The sequence below is a fragment of the Mobula hypostoma genome, chromosome 8 (assembly GCF_963921235.1).
Source record: "Mobula hypostoma chromosome 8, sMobHyp1.1, whole genome shotgun sequence".
NCBI lineage: Eukaryota > Metazoa > Chordata > Chondrichthyes > Myliobatiformes > Myliobatidae > Mobula > Mobula hypostoma.
Window position 1 is genome coordinate 106,032,784 of NC_086104.1, and position 25,133 is coordinate 106,057,916.

A 25,133-nucleotide genomic window follows, 5' to 3' on the forward strand; every position below is an offset into this window, starting at 1 on the left:
CCCCTGGTGCCCCTCCTTGCCTTTCCCCTATTATCCACTCTTCTATCAGATTCCTTCTTTTCCAGCCCTTTGACGTTTCCACTTATCACTTCCCAGCTTCTCGCTTCATCTCCCCCACCCACCTAGCTTCACCTATCACCTTCTAGCTTGTCCCCATCTTCTTATTCTGATGCCCTCCCCTATCTTTCCTAGTCCTGATGAAACATTGACTGTTTATGCCTCTTCATAAAGCTGCCTGACCTGCTGAGTTGCTCCAGCATTTTGTGTGTTGCTCTGGATTTCCAGCATCTGCAGAATCTCTTGTGTTAATGATCACATACAATTTGGTTTCTTTTACAAGACCTTGTTACAAAGTACTCAATGACAAATATTTAAAAACGAGAAAATCTGCAGATGCTGGAAATTCGAACAACACACACAAAATGCTGGAGCAACTCAGCAGGCCAGGCAGCATCTAGGAAAAGCATACAGTTGATGTTTCGGGCTGAAACCCTTCAACAGGACTGGGAGATAAAGCTGCGGGGAGGGGAGATAGAAACACAAGGTGATGGGTGAGACCTGAAGCAGGAGGGGATGAAGTAAAGAGCTGGGAAGTTGATTGGTGAAAGAGACAGAAGGCCATGGAAGGAAGAAAAGGAGGAGGAGCACCAGAGGGTGGCGATGGGCAGGCAAGGAGATAAGGTGAGAGGGGTAAAAGGGGATGGGAATAGTGAAGGAGAGGATGGGGGGCATTACCAGAAGTTTCAGAAATTGATGTTCATACCATCAGGTTGGAGGCTACCGAATAAGGTGTTGTTCCTCCAATGACAAATATTTCTGGCATGCAGCATTAATTGGCAAATAGTATTCACTCCACATACTGTAAATGCTAAGCCATAACAAGATTGATTCTTTAACCACAACCATGTAAATTCCTGTGGACAACAGCTGGGTATTCATGTGGAGTGATATATCTCCTAACTGCCCAAAGCCTTTCCACTATCAGGATGACACAGTTCAGGAGTGTAACAGAATTCTCTCCAGTTGGCTAAATGTCTGTAGTTCTAACAATACTCAACATTCAACTCCATGCAAGATAAATCAACCCCATCAAGGAACCTGTGTCCAGTTCTTTCACCATTGTAGCTGCATCATGTAGCGTTTATTGCCACACTGCAGTATTTTTTGTTGCTGGGTTGGAATCTTGGAATTTCTGTGTCGCAACATTGTCAAAGAATTACAGAGCACAACACAGTGCAGAATTACAGGAAATGAAGAACAGGAGTTGCAAACTAACTAGTTTAAGTTCATAGCTTGCCACAATCTTTCCACATAGAACTGGCAATAACTACACCCTTATGCATCAACTAAAGTATTAGAACAGAGAAAAAAAAATACACTCAATTCCAGTGACTCTTCAAGTTAATAGAAAACTGTATATGTGCTGTCAAAACCTCAGTGGTATGAAACAGTCACTCTGAGACATCAAATTCAGATAGCGGATTTGCTTTAAATTGCTATTTTTGTGAAACAGAAATCTCTTTGTAGTGAGAGTATACCTGCTGCCAAGAAACTCTGGAAGAAATACAACTTGGTATGCCCATGAATCTTAATATTTTTCTAGTTAGTTGGCTTGACTATGGAATTGTTTCCTGTGCGGTGTCTGAACTAGTCTTGGAAAATTTCAACCAATATTTATAAATTAAGTATTTGTGTATCGTGAATTATGCAACATTCATTGCTTAAAAACAAAGTGTATACCTAAAGATTGTGCATGGAAAATTCTGTGCAGAGTTGTACACATCCTTACTTCCTAATTTAGTGAATTCTACATTGCATTGAAAAATAGAATGTGGAATGCATACTGATTGATAAATATTTTAAACTGCAGGTCAGAGTGTAAATTAAACATCACTGTTGCTCTCTCTAACTTTAACCTTCCATTTCATTTTGATTAATCTGCCTTTGCAGGTAATCTTTTCTTATTCATATTTTTTTATGGAATTGGAGGTTGTTCAGCCCATTGAGTCTATTGGCAGCCCTTTGAGCATTCTCATCTATTCCACTCCACATTAATTCCCTTGAAGCTTGTTCTCTCTCACATGCCCACCAATCTTCCCATTTTCTCCTGCCACCCAGAACTTCATGGTAGCCAGTTTTGGAATGTGGAAGAACACTGAAGCATTCACAGGAAATCCCATCCTTTCCTCAAAAGCCTTTCCTTCCATATGCAGGATCATTGTCGCTAACATCCTCTCCCTCAAATGAGGGGACAAGAAACTATGTGCAGAAGTCTAGATGTGGTTCCATCAAAGCAAATGGTGGTAATACTGCCCACTCTAAAAGTCAAGTTGTAAACTGCTGCAGTTCCACCACTAATTCCCAAAATAAAGACCAACATTTCATCAGGCTTCCTAATTACCATCTGTTCTGTTCCACGAGCAATGTTCCCTGTAATTTTTAGTAGTCAGTGTGCACAAAAGTCTTGGGCAAATTTTTTTCCTGTGACAAAAGTATGTGCGCACTGAATGCACACATGGCACAATTTATGTAGGTTTACAAAATATTTGACATAAAACTGCACAGTATAACAAAATAACATACATATTTAACTAAATACATACTAAATATATACATATTTAGCTAAAAGATTATCAATAAGTATAATTATTAATTACATTATTTTAGGTAACTAACCTTTTATGCGCACATTCATTTCCTTTGCGGCATGTCGAAAAACGTATGTGCACAGCTTAGAGGGAGCATAGTTCACGAGGACTCCCAAACCCTTTGTGCTGCAGGTTTATGCTGTTTTCCTGCTTAAGTAAATATGTCTTATAACATTTTTCCTTCTAAGGTGAATCACCACCTTTTCTCAGTAGTCCATTTGCCAACGTTTTATCCGCTCACTCAACCTATCATTATCTTTATAAACTGTTTGTACTCTCCTTATAGCTTACCTTCTCTATTTATGTATCATCTGTAAATTTGGCTGGAATACACTTGTTTTCTTTTTCTAAATCATTAACGCACACATTCCCAGCACTGATCCTCACGAGTATCCTTACATGCTGGTGCCACCCAGTTAGCCAATCCTCTATCCATGTTAACAAGCTCTTAACTTGTAAGGTAATCTTTTTGGGAAAAAAAAACACTTAAAAATCAACTGGTTTCCCTCAATCCTCTCTGCCTGATATTTATTTGCCAATGACACCACAGTTTTGTGGCTCATCACCAACACCGATGGGACTGCTAACAGAGAGGAGAAGGAGGAGGAAGTTGAAGCCTACTGCCAGGCAAGTAACTTCTTTCTGAACAAGGCAAAGGAGATGGTTATTGACTTAAGGAAAACCCACACCACTCTCCTCCCTCTATACATCGGTGCACAACAGTTTCACAGTCTCACAGCAGTGTGAGCAGTTTCAAACCCCTGGGAATGCACATCTCACACAACCTCCCATCGTCCCACAGCACATCTGACACAGTCAGGAAAGTTCACCAATGCCTCTACTTTCTGAGCAGGCTGAGGAGAGCTGGTCTATGCACATCAGTACTCAGGACCTTCTACAGATGGGCAGTTAACATGCTACATCGCTAAGTGGTACTGTGTTCATACAACTTCTCAGAATTTAAACCCCTATGATATTCTCAAAGTTCTCCCATGTATTCTTATGCCAAGCAGTGAAATGAAATCTAAAATTCTTGGCACGTCAGTAGTTTACAGTGATCCATTAATCAGACCTAGCAGAAGAATTTGGAAATAGCCAAGGTCCAAATGTGAAGGTCAGACTGGTGGGATAGCTCCTAGGGCAGCCACCCAATGGAAGTGATGAGATATAGCTGTTGAATACTGGGCCTAGTTTCGCTCATGTACTCAGTAGTCACTTTAATAGGTATATCTCACTAATGCAAATATCTAATCAGCCAATCATGTGACAGCAATCTATGCATAAAAGCATGCAGACATGGTCAAGAGGTTCAGTGTTGTTTAGACCAAACATCAGAATGGGGAAGAAATGTGATCTAAGTGACTTTGATCGTGGAATAATTGTTGGTGCCAAATTGGGTGGTTTGAGTATCTCAGAAACTGCTGATCTCCAGGGGTTTTCATACAACAGTCTCTGGAGTTTACAGAGAATGGTGCAAAAAATGAAAACATTCTGTGAGCGCTAGTTTTGTGGGTAAAAACACCTTGTGAATGAGAGAGGCTAGAGGAGAATGGCCAGACTGGTTCAAGCTGACAGGAAGGCGACAGTAACTCAAATAACAACCCAGTATAACAGTGGTGTGCAGAAGAGCATCTCTGGAAGCACAACATGTCGATCCTGGGCTACAGCAGCAGAAGACCACAAACGTACACTTTATTAGGTTCAGGAGGTACATAACGAAGTGGCCAAGTCAACTGCTTTTTCATACATGATGTAGATCCTGATAATTCTAGTTGTTTATTGGTCTAAATCTCAGACATTTAAAATATACTTAGGTGGGGAAAATATATGATTTACTAGGATATTCTGATGTGAAATCTGTCTCAAATATATTTTTTTAAACTTTATTTTTATTGTTTTGCCAATAACAGAACAAAGAAGATAAAAGCAAACTGATAGACAGGGTCATCATAGGTGATGGTATATCTGTGTTTCATCTATCTACAGGTAAACTGTCATCCAGAAGAAATGAGAACGTTGAATGTAGATGGGGCAAATGGTATAGGTTCACTGAAACTCAAGGAGTTAGAGCCTTACCTTGAGGAAAAACTGAAAATAAAGTTATGTAATGATGGGACAACCGGTAAACTCAACCACCTCTGTGGAGCCGATTTTGTAAAAGTTCAACAAAAGCCACCTCAAGGCAAGTTTTTTTAAAAACACTTTATATACATTTCCAGCATGCACCATTCAATCCATCATGTTTTTAGCCATCAGCAATCAAAACTGCAGAGGGTGCATGTCGGAAATGAAATCAAAGTGGCGGCATTACCCTGCAAGCCAGGTAGCGTCTGTAGGGAGGGAGTGCGTGACACTTTGGATCTTCCACAGGTGTGTTTTAGATTGTGAAAAAGGGGAGTGGAGAGAACCTGAGATGGGATCTCTGTGGAACCATCTACTTAAAAGGCGCAGGAAGATGAGTCTGTTTTGCCTGTTGCAGCTGTTTTCCCTGGTGTTTAGGGCAGCGAAGGCCCTCCATCTCTGGTGGCTTCCTCCTTCATGTCCGTAGCTTCCAGGAACTTCGAGGTGACTTTAAACTAGAATGGTTGGGGGGTGGGAATCAAATTAGAGGCTAGGCGTGAGGAGGTTAGTTCACAACAGGGGGATGGGAACCAGTGCAGAGAGACAGAGGGGTGTAAAGTGAGGGTAGAAGCAAAAAGTACTAAGGAGAAAAGTAAAAGTGGCAGGCCGACAAATCCAGGGCAAGCATTAAAAAGGGCCACTTTTCAGCATAATTGTATAAGGGCTAAGAGAGTTGTAAAAGAGCGCCTGAAGGCTTTGTGTGTCAATGCAAGGAGCATTCGTAATAATGTGGATGAATTGAAAGTGCAGATTGTTATTAATGATTATGATATAGTTGGGATCACAGAGACATGGCTCCAGGGTGACCAAGGATGGGAGCTCAACGTTCAGAGATATTCAATATTCAGGAGGGATAGACATGAAGGAAGGGGAGGTGGGGTGGCGTTGCTGGTTAAAGAAGAGGTTAACGCAATAGAAAGGAAGGACATAAGCCGGGAAGATGTGGAATCGATATGGGTAGAGCTGCGTAACACTAAGGGGCAGAAGACGCTGGTGGGAGTTGTGTACAGGCCACCTAACAGTAGTAGTGAGGTCGGAGATGGTATTAAACAGGAAATTAGAAATGTGTGCAATAAAGGAACAGCAGTTATAATGGGTGACTTCAATCTACATGTAGATTGGGTGAACCAAATTGGTAAAGGTGCTGAGGAAGAGGATTTCTTGGAATGTATGCGGGATGGTTTTTTGAACCAACATGTCGAGGAACCAACTGGAGAGCAGGCTATTCTGGACTGCGTTTTGAGCAATGAGGAAGGGTTAATTAGCAATCTAGTCGTGAGAGGCCACTTGGGGAAGAGTGACCATAATATGGTGGAATTCTTCATTAAGATGGAGAGTGACATAGTTAATTCAGAAACAAAGGTTCTGAACTTAAAGAGGGGTAACTTTGAAGGTATGAGACGTGAATTAGCTAAGATAGACTGGCAAATGACACTTAAAGGATTGACGGAGGATATGCAATGGCAAGCATTTAAAGGTTGCATGGATGAACTACAACAATTATTCATCCCAGTTTGGCAAAAGAATAAATCAAGGAAGGTAGTGCACCCGTGGCTGACAAGAGAAATTAGGGATAGTATCAATTCCAAAGAAGAAGCATACAAATTAGCCAGAGAAAGTGGCTCACCTGAGGACTGGGAGAAATTCAGAGTTCAGCAGAGGAGGACAAAGGGCTTAATTAGGAAGGGGAAAAAAGATTATGAGAGAAAATTGGCAGGGAACATAAAAACTGACTGTAAAAGCTTTTATAGATATGTAAAAAGGAAAAGACTGGTAAAGACAAATGTAGGTCCCCTACAGACAGAAACAGGTGAATTGATTATGGGGAGCAAGGACATGGCAGACCAATTGAATAATTACTTTGGTTCTGTCTTCACTAAGGGGGACATAAATAATCTTCCAGAAATAGTAGGGGACAGAGGGTCCAGTGAGATGGAGGAACTGAGCGAAATACATGTTAGTAGGGAAGTGGTGTTAGGTAAATTGAAGGGATTGAAGGCAGATAAATCCCCAGGGCCAGATGGTCTGCATCCTAGAGTGCTTAAGGAAGTAGCCCAAGAAATAGTGGATGCATTAGTGATAATTTTTCAAAACTCGTTAGATTCTGGACTAGTTCCTGAGGATTGGAGGGTGGCTAATGTAACCCCACTTTTTAAAAAAGGAGGGAGAGAGAAACCGGGGAATTATAGACCGGTTAGCCTAACATCGGTGGTGGGGAAACTGCTGGAGTCAGTTATCAAAGATGTGATAACAGCACATTTGGAAAGCGGTGAAATCATCGGACAAAGTCAGCATGGATTTGTGAAAGGAAATTCATGTCTGACGAATCTCATAGAATGAGGATGTAACTAGTAGAGTGGATACGGGAAAACCAGTGGATGTGGTATATTTGGATTTTCAAAAGGCTTTTGACAAGGTCCCACACAGGAGATTAGTGTGCAAACTTAAAGCACACGGTATTGGGGGTAAGGTATTGATGTGGGTGGAGAATTAGTTAGCAGACAGGAAGCAAAGAGTGGGAATAAACGAGACCTTTTCAGAATGGCAGGCGGTGACTAGTGGGATACCGCAAGGCTCAGTGCTGGGACCCCAGTTGTTTACAATATATATTAATGACTTGGATGAGGGAATTAAATGCAGCATCTCCAAGTTTGCGGATGACACGAAGCTGGGTGGCAGTGTTAGCTGTGAGGAGGATGCTAAGGGGATGCAGAGTGACTTGGATAGGTTGGGTGAGTGGGCAAATTCATGGCAGATGCAATTTAATGTGGATAAATGTGAAGTTATCCACTTTGGTGGCAAAAATAGGAAAACAGATTATTATCTGAATGGTGGCCGATTAGGAAAAGGGGAGGTGCAACGAGACCTGGGTGTCATTATACACCAGTCATTGAAAGTGGGCATGCAGGTACAGCAGGCGGTGAAAAAGGCGAATGGTATGCTGGCATTTATAGTGAGAGGATTCGAGTACAGGAGCAGGGAGGTATACTGCAGTTGTACAAGGCCTTGGTGAGACCACACCTGGAGTATTGTGTGCAGTTTTGGTCCCCTAATCTGAGGAAAGACATCCTTGCCATAGAGGGAGTACAAAGAAGGTTCACCAGATTGATTCCTGGGATGGCAGGACTTTCATATGAAGAAAGACTGGATGAACTGGGCTTGTACTCGTTGGAATTTAGAAGATTGAGGGGCGATCTGATTGAAACGTATAAAATCCTAAAGGGATTGGACAGGCTAGATGCAGGTAGATTGTTCCCGATGTTGGGGAAGTGCAGAACAAGGGGCCACAGTTTGAGGATAAAGGGGAAGCCTTTTAGGACCGAGATTTGGAAAAACTTCTTCACACAGAGAGTGGTGAATCTGTGGAATTCTCTGCCACAGGAAACAGTTGAGGCCAATTCATTGGCTATATTTAAGAGGGAGTTAGATATGGCCCTTGTGGCTACGGGGATCAGGGGGTATGGAGGGAAGGCTGGGGCAGGGTTCTGAGTTGGATGATCAGCCATGATCATAATAAATGGCGGTGCAGGCTCGAAGGGCCGAATGGCCTACTCCTGCACCTATTTTCTATGTTTCTATGTTTCTAAGATAGGTAGAGAAAGGAAAACAGCCAGAAGATAGCTATGAGGCACAGAACATAGCAGCTTTCGTAAATCTGAAGTAAAGGAAGTCAGTTTATTGTCACATGCATATATGTGCAATCACAGGCAAATAAGCAGCATTCACAAGAAAACCATAAATTGAGTATAAATAATAGACAGTCTTTACAAGAAAACACAATTATAACAAAACAAAGACCCTTTCAGTACGAAGTGTGTGCACAAAATGGTCAACAGATCAGTGGAGAGTGATAAACTGAGTTAACGTTACAGGCAGATTATCTTGCATCAGAACTGGTTCGTCCTCATGCAAATAAGAAAGGTTATTCAAAAATGGTTGAGTTCATTATACCTTCTAGCTATCCTCCTTCACCTCCCCCACCCCCCCGCCCCACCTTTTTATTCTGGCATCTTCCCCTTCCTTTCCAGTCCTGAAGAAGGGTCTCCGCCTGAAACGTTCAACTGTTTATTCATTTCCATGGGTGCTGCCTGACCTGCTGAGTTCCTCCAGCATTTCGTGTGTGTTGCTTTGGATTTCCAGCATCTGCAGAATTTTCCCTACCACTGATGAAAGGCTTACAGCTTTACATCTAACAGGCTTTTCCCTGCTGCCTTTCTTAAGGAAGGGGACTATGGATAAACAGTTCCTTACAAGTGGTGTCACAGGTCAGGTCATAAAGACAGCCTTTGACCTTCATAAATCAGAGTATTGAGTACAGGAGTTGGGATGTTATGTTAAAGTTATGTAAGGCATAGGCGAGGCCTAATTTGGAGTATTGTGTGCAGTTCTGGTCTCCTGCTTACAGGAAAGAAATCAATAATATTGAAGACAAGGACTTTGCTGGGACTGAGGACCTGAGTTATAGGGAAAAGTTAAATACGTTAGGAATTTATGCCCTGGAGCATTGGAGAATGAGGGGAGATTTGATAGAGGTATACAAAATTATGAGGAGTGTAGTCAGGGTAAATGCAGGCAGGCTTTTTCCACTGAGGTTGTGTGAGACTAGGACTAGAGGCCATGGGTTAAGGGTGAAAGGTGAAATGTTTAAGGGGAACATGAGGGGGAATTTCTTCACTCAGAGGTTGGTGAGACTAGAACAAGCGGCCAGTGCAAATGATGGATGCAGATTCGATTTCGACATTTAAGCCAAGTTTGGATAGGCACGTGGACAGGACGTACATGGAGGGCTATTGTTCGGCAGTGGGTCGGTGAGACGAGGCAGAATAATAGCTTGGCGTGGACTTGATGGGCCGAGTGGCCTATTTCTGAGCTGCGGTACTTTAAGACTGTGACTCAATGGGTGCTGCTATGTTCCAGCTAATAGGTACTCACTTGTAAAAATGTATATCAGTAACTATTATATAAATTTCTCTCTCATTCTTTTGAAAAGGTGAATTCTTCACATTTAGAGTGGAAGTATTATTGTTATTTAGTTTTTGGTTCCAGTTATCATGAACTTGTGCTAACTGTTCTGTATGTTTCTGTCATAAGTGATCCCTAGATGACATAATTGAGAGAAGATGTTCTGTCTAATATCAGCTCAATCACTAGAAAATGTTAACAGCTGTATTTCTAATTACTGCAGGCTTGGATATGAAGGCAAACGAACGCTGTTGCTCATTTGATGGTGATGCAGACAGAATTGTATACTACTATACTGATGAATCCAATCATTTCCACCTTCTCGATGGTGATAAGATTGCAACGTTAATTACTACATTTTTAAAAGAGCTTCTTGCCAAGGTAAAACTTTTGGTCTATACTTTACAAAAACATTGATTCCATTAGGGAGAACAATCAGAAAAGTTGGGCTCTATTTCTCTGTTCTGTCCACAGATGTCGCCAGTGTCATATGTTAACAACATTTTCTGGTTTTACTTAAGATTTTCTGTGTCTGCAGTCCTTGTGGTTTTAATATTTACCTCATCTTTGTATATAAAGCTCAAGGCACAAAATTCTCTCCGTATTTGGGTGTTATTAATTCTGAAATCAGGCCCTATATTTACATGATTAATTCTTTAATTGGCCTATAGTTTATTAAACATGAGAACTAAATGCAGATGGAAAGCACTGCCTCACGTCACATTTGTATGAGGAGCAACTGAAAAAACAAGCGGTCGTGGGTGAATGGAAAAAATTCTGCATGATCTACAACAGACCTTGAAAGCTAAACAATTCCATCAAGAACGTGGGAAATGGAAAAAAAACTCACAGAATTACAGAAGGAATTAGTTTTGAAACCAGCAGGTTAACCCAGACACATGAGGCAAGAACAATAGCAGCAGGAGAGAGGAATGGAAGATCACTAACTGAAAAAAGAGCTGTTAGCTTAGTGGGGAGTGTGATGCTATTACAGCTCAGAGCGTCGGAGTTCAGAGTTCGATTCCGATGCTGTCTGTAAGGAGATTTCTTCCGGGTGCTCTGGTGTCCTCCCAACAGTCCAAAGGCATACTGGTTAGTAGGTGAGTTGATCGTTGTAAATTGTCCTGTAATTAATTAATAGGTGGGATGCTGGGCCTGTTCTGTGCTGTATCTCTAAATAAATACACTGCAGAACACTAAAAGGGCTGAATCTGCTAAGGAACTCTTAACTACAACACTAAGATAGAACCCAAGGTTTTTACCAACTTGAGGAAGGACAAACTGCAGCTGATGAAAACTGAGTTACATTTCTAAAGTCATTAGTAATGAGAGATTGGAAGCACATTTAATGTACAAACCTCCAGAATGCTTCACAGGTGTCAACGAATAAACTTTTCTATCAAAGGGTTCTCTTCAGAGCACAAGTTATCTCAGCACCAGCTTAACATGAAGGCATTATGGGACTTGTACTGTTTAGGTTCAGCCTTCATGCAGAGATGATGGTGGAAGAACAATATGGGTTCAGAGTGTAACATTATGGCATAAGTATTACCATCCTTTGTATCATTGTAAAGAAATATGTCACAATGTCATAAAGCTATAGGGAATTTGTGATGGGATAATGATGAGAAGCACTTGACTCACTGTGATGATGTAAGACATCGGCAAATCTGTGATAACACAAAGAGAATATTACAGGTTTGCCAAGGTGTGCTGTAGCAGATCTAATAACAGATATGCTGGCATCAAAGAGGGTCCAGAAGAGGTTCATGAAAATGACCCAAGGAATGAAAGGCTCTGGTATAACTATGATGTCTCTGGGCTTGTATTTGCCGGAGTTTAGAAGAATGAGGCGGGATCTTATTCAAACCTATCGGATATTGAAAGGTCTAGGTAGAACGGAGGTGAGGATGTTTCCAATAGTGGGCAAGCCTAGGACCACCTTTAAAACAGAGATGAGTAAGAAATTAGTTAGCCAGAGGGTGGTGAATTTGTGGAATTTGTTGCCATTGACAGCTGTGGAGGCCAATTCATTAGGTATATTTAAAGTGGAAGTTGACAGGTTCTTGCTTGGTAAGAGCGTCAAAGGTTATGGGGAGAAGGCAGGAAAATGGGGTTGAGATGGATAATAAATTAGCCATGATGGAATGGCGGAGCAGACTCGATAGGTTGCATGGCCTGATTCTGCTCTTGGATCTTGTGGAGTGAAGATCTGATTGTCAGTAATTTCATCCAAATACTTTGACAGTTCTTGAGAAGTGCACAAGGTCACCTGATGTGACTTTTAGCCTCTTGAGCAATCCAGGCAAGGGACTTCCTGTGAAATTCTGTAGGGATATACAACTTAATTCATGATTTCAACTGGATTACAAGAACATCTGAGGAATTTGGAGAAATATCAAGGAAAACTACAAGAAAATGTTGTCAAAGTAAGTGCAGAGGAAAGCAAACTGGAAGACAATTTCTGAAGTCACTGACCAAATGTTGAAGTTCAGCAAAGGAAAGACTAGAAGGAGTAGCAGATTGAATATTGGGGAGCCACCATGCAACTTCTAGAAAGGGACTCTGACCAGAACCGCCATTGCCGCCAGCTCGTCGAGCACCAGTATTACACTGAAGATATTAGGCATTTAAACTTACTCCTGTTCATGTCATAATCTAAGTTCTGGAACCACGAGGCAGACAAGCAAGAAATTCCCCAAGGTAATGGAAAGTACATTCCATTATTAGAGATAGTTGAGGAAGGCTGGCTTCCCTTACCAACAGCCATAGTGCAGACCCCTGTCGTTGGAAAGAGAAAAGACGGCAGATCCAAGAACAATTGGTAAAACCAACATGAAGGGTTGAACAGGACCTCAGCTGAGTGTGTACAAAGCTAGTCAGGCATAGCACAGAATTGAAGGGTGGTTGAAGCTGCAATTAAGCCATCACTGTGGCCTTGGGACTGGCTACACTTATTTTATAAATAATTACTTTGTCCTCCTTTCTACTATTTCCCTAGTCACACATAAACCCTTTTATACAGCTATTCTGATTTTCAAGCTATAAAAAGTGATATTTAGGCCAGTTATCTTCGTGAATGTGGGCATACATTCTTGCCTGTGTTATAAGTACATGGTTCATTATTTTAATGATCCAAAATGGCTGAATAGGTGTTTTAAGAATGGCTTTCAAGTCATCCATGTACCCTTGTCGTAATTTCCATTTCATTTTTTCTGCTGCTCAGATTGCATTCATCCAAGCACATGCTCTGTTAAATTGACCTCATAAATTCTATCTATTGTCCCAATTTCTTCTGTATTTCTAGTTAGTTCAGGGTGGGCTTGGAAGCCAAATTGACTAATAGTCTTGCTTTGATTGGATAAACATTTTGATCAAATTGAATGACTTGCAGTATATAAGAAGCTTTTCCACCATCTATACTTCACTGAGAATCATCACTTTGCCATGTTGGAGATGTTTGTGAGATCCCGAGGGTGATGCTGTCTGGAGTTTAGGTCCTGGTAGGGTCATCCATGGCGGTAAGGTCAAAGGGGAAGTTTCAGTCAAAAATGATCCAATCTGGACCTCAGTGGTGGAGTTGGCAGAGGGTAATGACACATCACAACAGCAGTAAAGACAGAGGAAGGCTGCAGCAGTGAAAGGTCACCAATTGCCTTGCATACCGAGCCATTGGACCCTAACCCCAATCTGTCAAGGACCGTGCGGTGGCTGTCCGTGCAACACCCTCCCTACATCAAACAAAGTCACGCACTCGCATCCATCAGTATTGGAATAACTCCTTAGGAGAACATCATGCTTGACTTGACTGATTGCACTGTTGTTACTACTATAATGAGCAGGTGATGGGGTATAATAGAACACTCTTCACCTGCCTACATTAATACCGTTCCAATTCTCAAGACGCTCAACACCATCCAGGACAAAGCAGCTGCCTGATTGACACCCCATCCACCACACCGAATGTGCACTCCCTGCAGTGTATACCTTCTCCAAACAAGTCCACAGTCACGTTTGTCCAGCATTCCAGCAGCATTTATCAAACACTGGTACATTACAACCTGAAGGCACAGTGATGAAGGAGAGAAGCATTTTGAGATGGTGATGAAACATATCCACTCCTGCCTGAGAAGTGATTTGGATCTACTTCAATTTGCCTACTAAGAGCAACAGGTCCACAGCAGATGCCATTTCATTAACAAATTTCATTACACATGCTGGTGATAATAAACCTGATTCTGTTTTACTCAATCCTGGATCTTGACAGCAAAGATGCATATTCCAGGATGTTCTTTATTGACTACAGCTCAGCATTCAATACCATCAATTCCATCTACATTCTCAACCCTCAGAGTCTTAAACTAAAGGGAAAACTTCATTCAATTTCACTTGCCCTTTCATTGAAATATTCCCACAATCTATGAACTTGCTTTCAAGGACTCTTGATCGGATGTTCTCAATATTTATTGCTTATTTATTATTTATTATTATTATTATTATTTCTGTTGTATTTGCACAGTTTATTGTCTTTTGCACAATGGTTGGATGTCCAAGTTGGTGCAGTCTTTCATTATTTCTGTTATGGTTGTTATTCTTTTATGGATTTATTGAGTATGCCCACAAGAAGATTAATCTCAGGGTTGTATATAGAAATATAGAAAACATATAGCACAATACAGGCCATTCAGCTCACAAAGCTGTGCCGAACATGTCCCTACCTTAGAACTACCTAGGCTCACCCATAGCCCTCTATTTTACTAAGCTCCATGAAGCTATCCAGGGTCTCTTAAAAGACCCTATCGTTTCCGCCTCCGGCAGCCCATTCCACACACTCACCACACTCTTTTTTAATTAACTTATCCCTGACATCTTCTCCGTACCTACTTTCAAGCACCTTAAAACTATGCTCTCTCGTGCTAGCCATTTCAGCCCTGGGGAAAAGCCTCTGACTATCCACACGATCAATGCCTCTCATCATCTTATACACCTCTATCAGGTTACCTCTCATCCTCCGTCGCTCCAAGGAGAAAAGGCCGAGTTCACTCAACCTATTCTCATAAGGCATGCTTCCCAATCCAGGCAACATCCTTGTAAATCTCCTCTGCACCCTTTCTATGGCTTCCACATCCTTCCTACAGTGAAGCAACCAGAACTGAGCACTACTCCAAGTGGGGTCTGACCAGGGTCCTATATAGCTGCAACATTACCTCTCGGGTCTTAAACTCACTCCCGTGATTGATGAAGGCCAATGCACTGTATGCCTTGTTAACCACAGAGCCAACCTGTGTAGCAACTTTGAGTGTCCTATGGACTCGGACCCCAAGATCCCTCTGATCCTCCACACTGCCAAGAGTCTTACCATTAACACTATATTCTGTCATAATATTTGACCTACCAAAATGAACCACCTCACACTTATCTGGTATTGAACTCCATCTGCCACTTCTCAGCCCAGTTCTGCATCCTATCAATGTCCCACTGTGACATATATGTACTTTGATAATAAATTTACTTTGATGTTATTGGATTTAGGAATGTATCAACAGTTCTTCAATATTGCTGGTTGTAAGTCTTGGATCTCCCCACTCTAGAGCACCAGGAGCACCTTCACCAAGAGGGCAGCCGTACTCAAGAAACTCTGCATGTTCCCAAAGGGTTTCAGGTGCTGGAAACTAAACTTGTTTCAAATTAACTTCCAGTCAGATTAATTCTTCAGAGAATGACAAATGAAATTACTTTGGGAAGAATTAGAGTGAAGCATTTTGTGATTTGTCAAACCTCACTTGAGGACAGCTGCTGCCAAAAATACCTCCTATGTCCTAGTAGTTATGAGTGACTTCAGCGAAGTAAATGCAAGCTAAGATTCTTGTGTTATTGAATTCACTCCTGAATGAAACAGAGGTAGGGTCTTGAGGGAGTGAGTTAGTTTCATTCAGTTTAGGTGCAGGTTTTGATCAACCCTTAATTTTGTTGAAAACAATTGAAGTTCAGTTTAATTTGTCAAAATTAATGTCTACAGACCAGACAATGAATTTTAGTTGTTTTCTTCTTTCTTAGGCAGATTTAGACCTTCAGATAGCAGTGGTACAGACTGCCTATGCAAATGGGAGCTCAACGAGATACATTGAAGAAGTTATGAAGGTAATAAAGTTCTGAGATTGGATTCTTCCTCAACCCTTACTACTTTTAAAAATTTCTTATAATGGTGACATAGTGTTTCACTATGGGTGTCCAATCCTGATACACTTCTATCACCCTTCAGGAAGGCCTTAAAGCTCTCCATTTCTTTTGAGACAACAGTCCTAACCAGTTCACTTACAACACCACCCTCCTCCGTCTGCAGAACTAGTCCTCGCACTCAACAATTTCTCTTTTGACTCCTCCAACTTTCTCCAAACCCACATGGACCCAGCTATGCCTGCCCATGTGGAACAGTCCATGTTCTAAGCTTTCCCTGGTAATGCTCCCCAACTCTGCACTATACTGACAACTACATTAGCGCTGCTTCATGCACCTATGCTGAGCTTGTCAATTTCATCAACTACAACTTTGCCTCCAACTTCTACACTGCCCTCAAACTTACTTGGTCCTCCTCTGACACCTTCCCCCCCTTTCTCAATCTCTCTGGCTCTCACAACTACCTTGACTATACCTCTTCCCACCCTGTCATTTGTAAAAATGCTATTCCCTTTTCTCAGTTCCTTTGTCCCTGCTGCATCTGTTCTCAGCATGAGGCTTTCCATTCCAGAACATCTGAGATCTCGTCCTCCTTCAAAGAGTAGGGTTTCCCTTCTACCAATGACGTTTTCCTACTTCCATCTCTTCCATTTCCTGTACATGCTCGCTCACCCCAACTTCCTGCTGCCATAACAGTAATAGAGTTCCTTTTGTCCCTACCTACCACCCCATGAACCTCTGCATTGAGTACATAATTCACCATAACTTTCACTGTCTTCTATGAGATCCTACCGCTAAAGACATCTTTACCTCATCCTCTTCCCCCCACCCCCCCATATTCCTGCTTTCCACAAGGATCACGCGCTCTGTGATTCCTTTATCCATTCATCCCTCCCCACTGATCTCCCTCCTGGACAAGCAGGACAAGTGCTGCAGCTTCCCCTTCATCTTCTCCCTCAACACCATTCGAGGCCCTAAACAGTCCATCCAGGTAGGACGATTTACCTGCAAGTCTGTTAGGGTTATCTGTTGTCTCTGGCGCACTTGGTGCGGCGGCGTCTACATCAGTGAGACCCAATGTAGATTGGGGGACTGCTTTGCTGAGCACCTTCGTTCCATCCGCAACTGGCACGACTTGCTGGTGGCCAACTGTTTTAATCCCATTCGGAAATGTCGATCCATGGGCTCCTCTGTTGCTGTGATGAAGCCAATCTCAGTCTGGAGACGTAACACTTCATTTTCCGTTTGGGTAGTCGCCAACCTGACAGCATGAACGTTGACTTCTCCAACTTCTAGTAATTTCTGCCCCCTCCCCCCTCTCTCTGTTTCAATTCTCCATTCCGGCTCCCATCTTATCCCTTCTCTCTTCTTGGCCTGCCTGTCACCTCCTCCTGGTGTCCCTCCTCTCCTTTCTCCAACAGTTCATTCTCCTCTCCTGTCAGATTCCTCCTTTTCCTTTTCCACCGATCGCCTCCCAGCTTCTCACTTCATGGGAAGGGGGTGGGGGGATGAGAATTGAGAGTAAATTTGGATTGGTGTAAATGGGTTCCTGCAGGTCAGAGAGCACAAGAACCTGTTTCCTTGCATGGATCTACAAACAATTCAGTAACATCACTTTAATGTGTAATTTTATCAAAAAATCAGACAAAAGCAGAGCAAATCAAGTGGGCACACACAGAATGCTGGAGGAACTCAGCAGGTCAGGCAGACTCTGGAAAAGTCAATGCTTTGGGCCAAGACCCTTCTTCAGGACAAATCTAGTTAAGAATGATCACTATCACGTGATGGATTTAGAAGAGCTTTCTCTTTGCTGATTTTTAATGTGTATGCTTGTGTTTTTCTTAGGTTCCTGTACACTGTGTGAATACAGGTGTGAAATTTTTGCATCATAAAGCACAGGAATTTGACATTGGTGTTTACTTTGAAGCAAATGGCCACGGCACTGTAAGTGATCAGAAAGCTCATCTCCATTGTGCCAGTGTACATAACTTGCAAGATATTTGGAACTGAGAAATTTGTGTTATACAACAGGCCTAATTTATGACTTAAAAAGAAACCATATTTCAAATTCTGGCAAATATGACAGAGTGATACATTGCACAGAATGGTAATTACACATTTACATATTTCAATAAATGAAATCATGGGACTAGTCTCTTCCCCTGACAATTTTATGTTAAGAGAAAGGTTTATGGTCAGGTGAGAAGGATAAGAAAATTTGGCTGTCCAATGTCCACAGTAGAATGTTACAATATTCCATAGTACTTACAAAGAGAATAATTTCCATTTTATTTTAATTTGTGCTTGCTGTGATATGAAAAACACTTCTTGCTTCCTGCACAGAATATTTTAACTATGTTGGTAAACCTCAAAGCATCAGATGATAATAAACCTTGAATATTCACTATTGATAGGCTAGACTTGCTGAGAGTAATAGTAGATTTGTGCAAAAGTGTGTTTAACCCCAGTGGAATTAATCCCATTAAAACTGCCGCTGTTAGTAAGGAGTTTGTGAGAGTTTCCTCCGGGTGCTCCAATTCCCTTACACAATCCGAAGAGGCACCAGTTGGTAGGATAATTGCTCATTGTAAATTGTCCCATGATTAAGCTAGGGTTAAACTGGGGGAAAGCTGGGCAGTGTGGCTCCAAGGGCCAGAATGGCCTATTCCACGCTGTATCTCAATAAATAAATGAATAAACAAATACATAGAAAAGCTGCCATTCGGAATACCCGAATAACATTATAGATTATAAAAGCATAAACACAGGAGATTCTGCAGATGCTGGAAATCCAGAATAATATACACAAAATGCTGGACGCTCTCAGCAAGTCAGGAGTCATCCATTGAGAGGAATATACAGTCAATGTTTTTGGCCAAGATCTTTAGTCTTGGCCCGAAACATCAGCTCTTTTTATTACTCTACATCGTTGCTACCTGACCAGCATTTTGTGTGTGGTACTCAAGTTATAAAAGCAAATGTGTTCTTTTGTTAAATCAAAAATAACATTGCAAATTACATACTCTAACTCAGTCCATCACAAAGTGGAATAATGCATTTGGGAAGTAAATAAGGTATCCTGGCACTAGAATGGAGTGTTATAGTCTGCCTAATGGAAAGGATAGATTTAAAATGTTGTACCTGGAATTGAAAGTGACAGCTTCAGCAGAACCACATCAAGCAAATCTGCAACGTCCTGTCTTCTTTATCCCTGCTTAAGGTCCTCTTCAGTAAGACAGCTGAGAACAAAATCAGACAGATGGCCCAAGAGAAAAGCCAAAACAATGCAGCTAAAATGCTTGAAAATACCATGGACCTAATTAACCAGGTATGTAAAAACTCAGTAATGAAATAGGTTGTGAATTGTTAAATGGCTAATCCCTTAACACGAGGAAATCTGCAGATGCAGATTTCGTGTATGTGTCCGGTGATCCTGATGGAGTGAGAGCAGGTGGGCGTGAAATGGGAGAGATGCGTTTGAGAGCAGAGTTGATGGTGGAGGAAGGGAAGCCCCTTTCTTTAAAAAAGGAGAACATCTCCTTCGTCCTGGAACGAAAAGCCTCATCCTGAGAGCAGATGTGGTGGAGACGGAGGAATTGCAAGAAGGGGCCTCTCACTCCATCCTCCTGCCACTCCACTAGGAATAGGGTTCCCCTGGTCCTCACCTACCACCCCACCAGCCTCCGAGTCCAACATATAATTCTCCGTAACTTCCGCCGCCTCCAATGAGATCCCACCACTAAGCACATCTCCCCCCCATCCCCCACTTTCCACAGGGATCGCTCCCTACGCGACTCCCTTGTCCATTTGTCCCCCCCATCCCTCCCCACCAATCTCCCTCCTGGCACTTATTCTTGTAAGCGGAACAAGTGCTACACATGCCCTTACACTTCCTCCCTTACCACCATTCAGGGCCCCAGGCAGTCCTTCCAGGTGAGGCGACACTTCACCTGTGAGTTGGCTGGGGTGATATACTGCATCCGGTGTTCCTGATGCGGCCTTTTATATATTGGCTAGACCAGACGCAGGCTGGGACATCGTTTTGCTGAACACCTACGCTCTGTCTGCCAGAGAAAGCAGGATCTCCCAGTGGCCACACATTTTAATTCCACATCCCATTCCCATTCTGACATGTCTATCCACGGCCTCCTCTACTGTCAAGATGAAGCCACACTCAGGTTGGAGGAACAACACCTTATATTCCATTTGGGTAGCCTCCAACCTGATGGCATGAACATTGACTTCTCTAACTTCTGCTAATGCCCCACCTCCCCTTCGTACCTCATCCATTATTTATTTATTATTATTATTAGTTTTTTTCTTTTTTCTCTCTCTCCTTTTTCTACCTTTATTCCTCTCACTATACCCCTTTCCCATCCTCTGGGTTCTCTTCCCCCCCCCCTTTTTCTTTCTCCCCGGGCCTCCTGTCCCATGATCCTCTCGTATCCCTTTTGCCTATCACCCGTCCAGCTCTTGGCTCCATCCCTCCCCCTCCTGTCTTCTCCTATCATTTTGGATCTCCCCCTCCCCCTCCAACTTTCAAATCTCTTACTAACTCTTCGTTCAGTTAGTCCTGACGAAGGGTCTAGGTCTGAAATATCAACTGTACCTCTTCCTAGAGATGCTGCCTGGCCTGCTGCGTTCACCAGCAGCTTTGATGTGTGTGGCTAATCCCTCAATTCATATCGAGCTATAGATGAAAGGAATTGAAAAGGAGCCCAGACTGACTTGTCTCCTCGATGTACGGAAGCTGCCAGCATTCACTCACAGCAGCCTAACAGGGACCTCGGGATGGTGACCAGCTTCTGGAGGTGTTCATTGGATAGGTGGTCTTGTGGAACGAATTATGGTTGCAGCACAGGAAGGGGTCATTTGTGTCATTTTATCTGCTAAGTCTCGAGCAGAACAGCCGTGTACCAGAGCACGTGTCTGTTTCACCCGTCAGCCCATTTTATACAGTCTTGCAAATTTCCACTCGTGTATATATCTGCTTTGTTCATGGTCATAATGAGCCTTCTTCCACCAAGTAGTACAAGCAGAATTGACCTGTTTCAGCCAAGTCTCTCTTCCTGATGCAAAGTGCGAAAAGATATAAAATGGCTTTGCTTGGGAAGATCTACCTTGGTATTTGAAGACTTCAGCCTTTAGTCTATGGTGCACTTATTAATATTATTAATTACAGACAGTTGGTGATGCCATATCAGACCTGTTGATAATAGAGGCCATCCTGTCCATCAAAGGTTTAACGATTCTGCAGTGGGATTGCATTTATACTGACCTTCCTAACAGACAATTGAAAGTAAAGGTGAGCCCATGCTTTGCACTATATTGGATAGTTGAATGATCCTCTTGCAGGGGGACCTCCAGTGTCCCTGACCACCACAACTGTGACAAGTGCATCCAGCTGCAGCTTCTAACAAACTGCATTGAAGGTTTGGAGCTGGAACTGGATGGACTCTGGATCATTCAGGAGGCTGAGGGTCTGATAGAGAGGTGGTTACACCCAGGGTGCAGGAAACAGACTGTGTGACAGTCAGGAAGTGGAAAGGGGTTATGAAGCCAGTGTACCTGTGGCCATCCCCCTCAACAATAGGTGTATCACGTTGGATATTGTTGGGAGGGAGGGAGGCAGGGTTTGAGAGATGACCTAACAGAGGAAAGTCACAGTGGTCAAGTCTCTGGCACTGAGTCTGCCTCTGTGACTTAGAAGGGAAAGGGAGAAGAAGAGGTACACTGTGGTGATCAGGGATTCGTTAGTTAGGGGATCGGATAGGAGGTTCCATGGGTGAGAACGAGATTCCCGGATGGTGTGTTGCTGGGGTCTGGGATATCTCGGATTGTGTCCTCAGCATTCTTAAGTGGGAGGGTGAACAGCCGGAAGTCGTGGTCCGTGACGTGGGAAGGACAAGTGACTAGGTTCTGCATGGGGATTTCAGGGAGTTGGGTGCGAAGTTAAAAGGCAGGACCCCAAGGTTGTGAATGCAGAATTGCTACCCATGCCACGGGCTAGTGAGGCCAGAACAGGGAAGTTTAATACATGGCTAAGGAGTTGGTGTAGGAAGGAGGGCACAAAAGTTTTGGTTCACTGGGCTCTCTTCGAGGGAAGATGGGACCTGTGCAGAAATGACGGTTTGCACTGAACCGGAGAGGGACTAATGTCCCAGCGGGAAGGTTTGTTAATGCTGCATGGTGGGGTTTAAACTAGAACTGCAGGGGGTTGGGAACCAGAGTGCCAGATCAGTTAATGGAGGCAGATGTTGGTAAGATCTCAGACCAAGTTAGGAATCTAAAGGTTGAGCATGGTGTGACAAAATGGAAAAGGGTGACTATAGGACTGAAGGTGTATCTGAATGCGTGCAGTATTCAGAATAAGGTACAGTAGATGAACTTGCAGCACAGTTGCAGATTGGCAGGTACAATGGTGCTAGAAAGTTTGTGAACCCTGTAGGATTTTCTGTTCCTGCATAAATTTGACCCAAAATGTGATCAGTTCTTCATGCAAGTCCTAAAACTAGTTCAAGAACCCAATTAAATAAATAACACAAAAAACATTATACTTGTTCATTTATTTATTGAGAAAAATAATCCAATATTACATGTATTGGTTGGAAAAAGTATGTGAACCTCTGGGGTAACGCCTTCTACAAAAGCTATTTGGAGTCAGGCGTTCCTAACAATGAGATTGGATGTGTGTGTTGTAGATGCCCTACCCAATCAAAAAGACACACAGTCAGATCATGGACAGAGCCTGCTCTTCTCAGGAAAGATCTGTTTATGTGCACCATGCCTCGATCAGAACAACTTTCAGAGGATCTTAGAAGAAAAATTGTAGAGGTGCTTGAAGCTGGAAAAGGCTACAGAAGCATTTCTAAAGATCTGAGTGTTCACAGTAAGAGAAATTGTCTACAAATGGAGGAAACTCAGTACTATTCCTACTCTCCCTAGGAGTGGGCACCCTGCAAAGATCACACCACAAGCACAACATGCAATGCCGAAGGAGGTGAAAAAGAACCCAAGAGTAACAGCAAAAGACCTGCAGTAATCTCTAGAACTTGCTAAAATTTCTGTTCATCTGTCCACTATAGGAAAGACACTGAACAAGAATGGTGTTTGTGGAAGGACACCACGGAGGAAACTACTGCTCTCCAAAAAAACATTACTACACGGCTCTAGTTTGCAAAAGACCACCTGCATGTTCTACAGTCCTTCTGGGACAATGTTCTGTGGACAGATGAGACAAAAGTTGAACTTTTTGGCAGAAATGCACATTGCTATGTTTGGAGAAAAATACCAAAACCTCATCCCAACTGTGAAGCATGGTGGAAGCAACATCATGGTTTGGGGCTACTTTGCTGCCTCAGGGCCTGGACAGCTTACAATCGTTGAGAGAACAATGAATTCAAAATTATATCAAGACGTTTCACAGGAGAATGTCAGGGTAGCAGGTCATTACCTGAAACTTAATAGAAGTTGGATAATGCAACAAGACAATGATCTGAAAGACAAGAGTAAATCAGCAACAGAATGGTTTAAAAAGAAGAAAATTCATGTTTTGGAATGGCTGAGTCAAAGTCCTGACCTTAGTCCTATAGAAATGTTGTGGAAGACCTGAAGCAAGCAGTTCATGCAAGGAAGCCCACCAACATCCCAGAGTTGATGTAGTTGCATAAGGAGGGATGGCCTAAAATTCCCCCATGCTGATGTGCAGGACTGATCAACAATTACCAGAAACATTCGGTTGAAGTTATTGCTGTACAAGGGGATCACACCAGTTACTGAAAGCAAAGGTTCACATACTTTTTCCAACAAATATATGTAATATTGGATAATTTTTCTTAAAAAATAAATGAACAAATATAATTTTTTTGTTATTTATTTAATTAGGTTCTCTTCATCTAGTTTTAGGACTTGCGTGAAATCTGATCACGTTTTAGGTCATATTTATGCAGAAATAAAGAAAATTCTACGGGGTTTACAAAGTTTTTAGCACCACTGATGTTGTGGGCATCACTGAACCATGGCTGAAACATTATAGATGGGAGCTTAATGTCCAATAATACATATTGTATTGAAAAGATGGGCAGGAAGGCAGAGGGGGTGGTGTTGCTCTTTGGTTTAAAATAAAATGAATACAAATTATTAGGAAGATGTGACATGGGGTCGGAAGGAGTTGAACCATTGTAGATAGAGCTAATGAACTGCAAGGGTAGAAAGACCCTGATGGGGATTGTATACAGACAATTCCCATCAGGACAGACAACAGTTCATACAGTATTGCACCCCTCGCCCCCCACTTTGGTATGGCAATGAAGGATCAGCCTAGAATCATGTGCTCAAGTATTGCAATCTGCTCCTGAGTCTCACAACTACTGCTGAGCCAAGCTGAGCAGTTTGTTCTGTAAAGACTTTATGTGCTGTATTATGGGCTGCTGTAAACATCAGTCTTCAGATTGCTATAACAATGTTGACAATAAAAGAATGCAAGAAGTAACTCGTTCAAAAATGATCAGAGTTTTTGTATCACACCTTAGTCAAAGCTCAGTTACTTTCCTTAACTTGGAGCCTTGTTTTCCACTGAGGTTTGGCCACAAGTTGCAAGCGGGAGTCTTTCTTCCCCCCGCCCCCCTCCAACCACATTGCTGTTAAATTCCCACATTCCAAACGCTTCTGTGTGTTTTGCCTTGTACTAGGTATTGGATCGACAAATGATTACCACCGTGGATGCTGGAAGAAGAGCATTGTCGCCTCCAGGGCTGCAGCAAAACATCAATGCTCTGATGAAATGCAATCTGTCGCGAGCCTTTGTGCGGCCATCAGGTACAGAGGACGTGGTCAGAGTATATGCTGAAGCTGATACTCAGGTGGGTAGCTCCAATGCAAAGGGTAGTAGAATTGGATGAAAATTAGTGATCTCATTCTACCATTTTACTGGGGTTCTCTTTTCCCTAGTTTGTGTAACCAGTTCCCCATGCAGATCTGGAAGGAGCGTTCCTACAAGTCATATTTGGACTTCATTTAGGTTTGATATCTGGGGCACAGCATTAATTGTGACTGAGATAGGTTCTCCTAAATTCGGGTAGGAACATGAAGCATTCAGACTATCTGAACGAAATGTCAATCCATAAATCAGGTAAATTTAGAGCAGCCTCAAGTCAACAGCTTTTGCAACTAGTGAACTGTTAAGATTGTCAGTACTTTGTGAAAGCTGTCTGTAAGTACCAACCT

At 42.5% G+C, this 25,133-nt stretch overlaps 1 protein-coding gene across 8 annotated transcripts in view; it reads left to right on the forward strand.

Annotated features, from left to right (window-relative positions):
• pgm3 (phosphoglucomutase 3) overlaps nt 1–25,133 on the forward strand; it is a 44,187-nt gene that overhangs the window by 16,953 nt on the left and 2,101 nt on the right. For 7 of the 8 annotated variants that reach the window (XM_063056539.1, XM_063056541.1, XM_063056545.1 and 4 more), the window contains exons 6-12: nt 4,635–4,830; nt 9,955–10,112; nt 15,789–15,872; nt 17,754–17,852; nt 19,129–19,236; nt 21,091–21,213; nt 24,599–24,769. In XM_063056539.1, coding sequence (XP_062912609.1) covers nt 4,635–4,830; nt 9,955–10,112; nt 15,789–15,872; nt 17,754–17,852; nt 19,129–19,236; nt 21,091–21,213; nt 24,599–24,769 — 939 coding nt within the window. The remainder of the gene's footprint in view (nt 1–4,634; nt 4,831–9,954; nt 10,113–15,788; nt 15,873–17,753; nt 17,853–19,128; nt 19,237–21,090; nt 21,214–24,598; nt 24,770–25,133) is intronic. The other variant, XM_063056547.1, reaches the window with a different exon arrangement.